At 41.7% G+C, this 7,500-nt stretch overlaps 1 protein-coding gene across 1 annotated transcript in view; it reads right to left on the reverse strand.

Moving 5' to 3' along the window:
- The window catches only part of LOC138948329 (SCO-spondin-like), an 82,443-nt gene that overhangs the window by 36,934 nt on the left and 38,009 nt on the right, over nt 1-7,500 (reverse strand). The window contains exon 18 of the mRNA XM_070319839.1: nt 967-1,047. Coding sequence (XP_070175940.1) covers nt 967-1,047 — 81 coding nt within the window. The remainder of the gene's footprint in view (nt 1-966; nt 1,048-7,500) is intronic.

The following is a 7,500-nucleotide window of genomic DNA, read 5'->3' on the forward strand; positions in this document are numbered from 1 at the left end:
TCATTTGTTGTTATTGTTGTTGTTGTTGTTGTTGTTGGTGTTGTTGGTGTTGTTGTTGTTGATGATGTTGATGATGTAGGATGAAAGTCGTTTGTTAATTCAAATCTTCTTATTGTCTGTTGTTGTTGTTGTTTCATTTCACATTTCTTATCACTGCCGTTTTATGACAGCAGAGGTTGTACGACCACAGTAACTGAAATATTATCCGGGAAATTCATTTTGTAGGTTCAACCTAAAATTAAATTTCGTTATGGCAATTTCCTTTCTTTGCTTATCTCCAAGAAAGACAATTCAACTGTATTATAACTATATACCACAAACAAATATGTTTTTAATACAAGTCATGACATTGAGGGTTAGACACTCAAGAATAGACTGAGAGAGAGGGAGAGAGAGAGAGAGAGAGAGAGAGAGAGAGAGAGAGAGAGAGAGAGAGAGAGAGAGAGAGAGAGAGAGAGAGATAGAGAGAGAGAGAGAGAGAGAGAGAGAGAGAGAGAGAGATAGAGAGAGTGATAGACTGAGAGAGAAAGAGAGAGAGAGAGAGAGAGAGAGAGAGAGGAGAGAGAGAGACTGAGAGAGAGAGAGAGGGCGAGAGAAAGAGAGAGAGAGAGAGAGAGAGAGAGAGAGATAGATGGTGAGAGAAAGTATAAGCTGTGTTTGAGAAAAGGGAGAGATAGAGAACAAATATATATATATTTATATATATATAGAGAGAGGAGAGTGATAGACTGAGAGAGAGAGAGAGATAGAGAGAGAGATAGAGAGAAAGAAAAAGAGAGAGAGAGATAGATAGAGAGAGAGAGAGTGATAGACTGAGAGAGAGAGAGAGAGAGAGAGAGAGAGAGAGAGAACGAGAGAGAGAGAGAGAGAGAGAGAGAGAGAGAGAGAGAGAGAGAGAGAGAGAGAGAATTATGCGAGAAGAATGATGACATGTAGATAGACAGACAGACAAACATGTATCCTCACTGGGAAGCCTCGGCAGTGGCGATGACCAAAGCCACCAGAGCTAGTAGCAACAGTCCCCTCATGGTCAGTTGATCCAACAATCTGCACACACACACACACACACACACACACACACACACACACACACACACACACACACACACACACACACAAATAACAGTTAAGGGCACAGTTAATACCTGTCACACATAGACGCCGCTTCTACTACGATGGAAAAGTGTTGGAGAGCGTGGCCAATTGGCCAATCGTGGGCCAAACGTGGGAGGATCTCTATGAGCGTGGTTTGGTCGGGGTGGGATATTCTAGGTCGGGGTGGGATATTCTAGGTCGGGGTGGGATATTCTAGGTCGGGGTGGGATATTCTAGGTCGGGGTGGGATATTCTAGGTCGGGGTGGGATATTCTAGGTCGGGGTGGGATATTCTAGGTCGGGGTGGGATATTCTAGGTCGGGGTGGGATATTCTAGGTCGGGGTGGGATATTCTAGGTCGAGAAGCTGCATGCTCTCCCCACGTGCACAAAATAAGTGTAGCCGGGTCGTGGACATATGCCCCGATTTGATAACTTTTTCAGATCAGGGATGATCGGGGTAATCGGCATGGTCTTCGTCCTTACGATCATCCCCAATCTGAATTAGGTATCAAATCGGGGCATATCGCCGTCAAAATCCTGAAAACTATATCACGACTATACTGCGCCGCCACCCGGCTACGCTTGTTTTGTGCAGTTCAAAATAAGCATGGGAAGAGCGTATAGCTTCCCGACCTAGCAGATCCCTCCCCGACCAAACGACGCTCACGTTTGGCCCACGATTGGCCAGGCTCTCGGCCACTTTTCCATCGTAGTAGAAGCGGCGTCTATGTGTGAACGGGGTATTAGGTCGCAGAGCTGTGTGAACGGACAAAGTTGTGGAAGTTATCAGGGGCTGCGGTGCACGAAGCGAAATAGGGTGCCATCCAGACGGGTGAGAACAAACCACGGGGTCTGATTGGTTGACATCACAACAAATCTCAATTTGAACCAATCCAACACCACGGCTGACTTCAACCCGGTTACTAACTCTCTCACGCCCCCCGGCCCTGAGCTGAAGTGCACGAAGCAAAAATGGTTGCTTGCCAATTTGGTCGGAACAAACCAAGGGGTATGATTGGTTGAAATTGCAACAAATCTCAAATTCAAACAATCAAACACTGTGGCTGCGTAGCACCCTTTTGGGTGGCACCCACTTTGGCTTCGTGCAACTTAGCTCAAAATCACCAAACTTGAAACGGCGTATGAGATCACCGTTTGAGGTATCGCGCTTACACATACCTGTACAATAGGCGTTACCCGTTAGTTTCAGGTTTTGCTAAGATCAGTTGGTCCTACATCAGCTTTCTTTCTTTATTTCTTTCTTTATTTGGTGTTTAACGTCGTTTTCAACCACGAAGGTTATATCGCGACGGGGAAAGGGGGGAGATGGGATAGAGCCACTTGTCAATTGTTTCTTGTTCACAAAAGCACTAATCAAAAATTTGCTCCAGGGGCTTGCAACGTAGTACAATGTATTACCTTACTGGGAGAATGCAAGTTTCCAGCACAAAGGACTTAACATTTCTTACATACTGCTTGACTAAAATCTTTACAAAAATTGACTATATTCCATACAAGAAACACTTAACAAGGGTAAAAGGAGAAACAGAATCCGTTAGTCGCCTCTTACGACATTATTATTATTATTATTATTATTGTGATCATTTTTATGCGCCTAATCTAGATATAGCCCTAGGCGCTTACATATTAATTTCTGCCGTTTGAAATGGAATTTTTTTACAGACAGACAGACAAACAGACATTTTTTACACACAATATATAACGCATTCACATCGGCCAGTAAAGCTCAGTAGCCTATTAGGCGAGCATTCACCTTTCACGGCCTTTATTCCAAGTCAAACGGGTATTTGGTGGACATTTTTATCTATGCCTATACAATTTTGCCAGGAAAGACCCTTTTGTCAACCGTGGGATCTTTAACGTGCACACCCCAATGTAGTGTACACGACATGCTGGGGAGCATCGGGTAAATTCTTCCCCCTAACCCGCGGGGGGTCCTACATCAGCTCAAAACATACATCACAGTAATTACACAGTTAAAAAGTTACGAGATCTTCGGAATATATTCTGGTATTTTTAAGGTTAAGACTTGAAGTATACATATCAAACCCTTGCCGGAATGTATACACATACGATGTACTTCATGAGTGTTTGTGCTAATCAGCACTGGGTGCAGTTACTGAATGATCAATTCTAATGAGAGGAATTAACATTATTAAGTGTGTTGATTATCAAATGCTTAAAAACAGACAGACTGCTAACATTTAAAATTGAGAATAAAAATGGTATTGAAGAGAATGAAATGCAACTGTAAGTGATTTTGTCCGAATTGAGAAAGCAGCATCATAATTTTGCAGAAGAAAAAAAAAGAGAAACAGAAATAAAAACATTTTTAGAATCGAGGAGATAAAAACACCAACGTGAACAAAACTTTAGTGTAATAAAACAAAGATACTATTCTTCTTTGTAGAAAAAAAAATCTACAGCAAACTTTTTCAAATAGGTAAAAAAAAAGAAAAAAGTATTAATGTACAAAAAAAACCCCTGCTGTTATCTACTCTCACGTTGGTAACAAACAATGTCAATTTTTTAAAAATGTTTTTGTAAAAAATACTGTCTTGCTTCCGTGTAAGCAACAACACAATTCAATAAACAAAAGAAATCTAGCCTTGACTACGAAAAATACATCTTTTTCTGTTTTGTCTTTTTCAAAGTTTTAGTTTTTTTCTTACTTTTTCACAACGAATTAACACAGCAAAAAACATAACACAAGTAATGTGCTATACCTGTTTAACTAGAAATCAATATATGTTTTTATCAGCAATGAAGTTAAAGAAACATATGGCACATATTTACCTGTTCTTAGTTTGGAGCTAGAGCGTTTCAGAAGATGGAACTGACGCGTGAGGAGTTCTGTTGTACGTGAGACAAGGTCTGAGGACCCCGGGTGGATCTACCCGCTTTATACACGGGTAGGAGTCACCCCACAGAGGGAGAGTTCGAGTGCTGCCTTCATGAATATTCATCAACAGGTGGCTCAATTGTCAAGATTTTGAATTGTCAAAATACTGACATTGTCGACCTAAACACATTTCAAGTGCATCAACCTTGAAAGACGCAATGCTAACAATTTTATTCCCCCCCCCCCCCCCTATCTCAGGTCTGGCCAAGATTTTACATGAGATATGTCTATCCCTACACTTGGACACACTTGGACACACTTGGACACACACGCACACACACACACACACACACACACCGGTACGGACACACTCACACACACACACACATACACACACACACACACACACACACACACATACACACACACATACACACACACACACACACACACACACACACACACCGGTACGGACACACTCACACACACACACATACACACACACACACACACACACAACACACACACACACACACACACACACACACACACACATACACACACACACAAACACACATACGGACAAAAGTCAAAGTGAGGGGGGGGGGGGGGGCGATAGGAGGGAAGGATAACTGTTGGTGGCTGTGGTTGATTTAGGTTCACATGTTTAAAATGTATTTCTTATTTATGATCTGAGCACACATCAATAAACGAATTGATATCGGAAAGGGGGGGGGGGAGTGTCTGCCATGGCTGTTTGAAAGTCCGGAGCACTTTAGTTCCTAGGACATTGTGTCCCTGGACTTTGTGTTCTAGGAACATAAGTCCCCAGATACTATTGTCCTACTTCCCAGGCTGGAGAAGTCCATGCGGGGCTGAGTGTCCGGTTTGTTTACCGCAACTTAAAGGCACAGTCAGCCTCCCGTAAACCATTACAGACACTGTCAGGCTTTTACACACATTTAAACACTCACCGCTAGAAAACATCCTAGGTGCCCTACGTAAAGAGCGAGCAATTTTCAAAGAATTTATTTTTGTGTGGTTTGTCTTACCCCTGAGCCATCGCGAACCCGTGTGATCCAGTTTCCTTTTTTTGACAATTTAGTCGTCAGTTTGTGATTTCAATGCGACTCGCTGTAAGTTTATCTCAATCAATCAATATGAAGCTTATATAGCGCGTATTCCGTGGGTACAGTTCTAAGCGCTTATCTGCAATAGCACGTTATTGTGTACCTCTGAATCTAAACGCAACAAACGGCTGCGAGTAACACGAACTAGAGCGGTGGAGGTTGACCGTTCAGAGGAACTGGCGCCATGCAGAACCGTCGTCTGCTACGAAAAAGACGTTTTGCGTGACACGTTTTCGGACTTTTCTTTTTTCAATCTTTCAAAACTTCGAATTGTACTGATCTTGTCTTGATGAAAAAAGAATTCTTTTATGATTTAAGAAGGCTTGTGTAACAAGCTGTCAATTTACTATTTAGATTTTAAAAGTTAGGTCTAGCATCAAAACGAGGCGCCTGATTGTCCGTTCGGATAGTCCACGAAAATACATTCTTTGAAAATGTCTCACGCTCGACAGAAAGCAGCCAGGATGTTCCCGTTCGGTGAGCGTTCAAATGGAAGCATGCTTGCACTGTATGAAGAGGCTCGGGGAGCTCAGTGATGGTTTACGAGAGGCTTACTGTGCCTTTGAGACATACCAGTGTATTCAAATCGCGGATCAGATTCATTTCAAATTGTGTGCATAGGTTCCTTCAAGCAATATGCGGACATCCCTGGAAACAAAACGGAGGTCACCTTATCATAAACATTTCTTTTTGATTTTTATCTGGGAGTAGTCGGATATGATTTTCTTTTAAACACTTTGATTTTGAATGTGATCGTCGTTGACATTTTTGGCCTTGCATATGATAAATAATACATTTTACTGTTTAGACAAATGAATGGAAAATATTAATATATCATAATATATCACTTTAAAACATGTATGAGGAATGTTATCCAGGATTTTCGAAGCCGTACAAGAAAAAACCGCATACATTAAGTGGTAAAAGCGTTATATTACAATAATCTCAGGTACAATCATTACCAAATTTGAGCACAGCTAAGTGCACGATATACTTATGTAATCCGCATTTATGTATGACATGCACCGATGTAAAAGTAAACTCCGAAAGTTGTACAGTTTATTCAAGGGATTAAACCAAACACACACACACGGTCACGACAGTAGCGTTAAATCCCGGATTGACCCGTTTCCTTGACCCAGAAAGTCGATTGTTTTAGAGTTGAATGACAAGTATTTTTGACGATATTTATTTCTTTGCAAACAGTCAGCAAAACCTACACCTGATTTGAATGTGTGATGATACCATTCGAAAGAATAAGGCAAATAACGATCGTGGTTAAATCCGATTGTTCGCGCCATACTGTGTTTACATACGAGGTGAGTTACGTGACCTCAGAGTCAAGGGAAGCCACTCTGCATATCACCAGTGGAAGTAAAAAGAGCCTTCACCTTGAGGAGTCCAACAGGGTGAATTAGTGATTAAAAGGTCGGGGGGGGGGGGGGGGTGGGGGGGGGGGAGGGACGATAGGAGGAAAGGAGGGAAAGGGGCTTGGTGGTTGTGGTTGAATTAAATCAAAAAAGAAAGAAAGAGAAAAAGAAAGACGAAAAATAAACAGACAGACAAACAGACAGAAAGAAAGAACGAAAGTTGGACACACAAACTAGATTTGGAAAATGTCCTTGGCTGGCTCATGTGGCATGATAAAACAATTTAAGTCTTTACTTAAATTTGGTTATGACCTGGTTCGGCTGACACCTCCGTAAGACGTACTGTAACTAGTAAGACAGTCGGAAATAATCATTTGGTCGCTTTTCTGTAGAAAGTCACACCGAGGATAAGTCAAGGGAGGTAAGTCTCCCAACTTCCTTTTGCATCTTGAACTTAGCGTGGTAAGACGTGTTGTAACGGAGAAAAAAGTCTGGTCATAAACAACCAATATTCACTTGGCAAGGCATCAGACAGCCAATCACCTCTTCGAAGCATTCTGATAATCATCCGTCCACACTCTCGCTCAGTGTCTCTCTGACAGGATGGATCATTACTACGCGCATTAAAGGGAAATCTATCAAAACAAGAATACAGAGTTATCCCCAATATGTTTTTCGCTAATGTTTCTGATAACAAACGAAAGACGAATGTGATTGTAGAATGGCCGACTTCGACATTGATCTCCGTTCTGTTCTTCACAGTTATGATAAAGACATCGTTCTAAGGTCAAAACAAGTCGAAATTTTGAGCCTTCTGTGGGAAAGAGACCGTGATATTGTTGCATCACTCCCAACTGGTTACAGAAAAAATCGTCCGCTCCGTAGCCATTTTGTTATGATCACGTGACAAAGCTGATTATCACGTGACACTTTTGCCATATTTAGAGTTGTTTGCACAGTAAGTACATCCGCGAAAGATAGCTCGCTTGAAAGTGTCTTACATAACAATTTCTTTCTAAATTTAAAAATTACACGACACC

The sequence above is a fragment of the Littorina saxatilis genome, linkage group LG15 (genome assembly GCF_037325665.1).
Source record: "Littorina saxatilis isolate snail1 linkage group LG15, US_GU_Lsax_2.0, whole genome shotgun sequence".
NCBI classification, from domain to species: Eukaryota; Metazoa; Mollusca; class Gastropoda; order Littorinimorpha; family Littorinidae; genus Littorina; species Littorina saxatilis.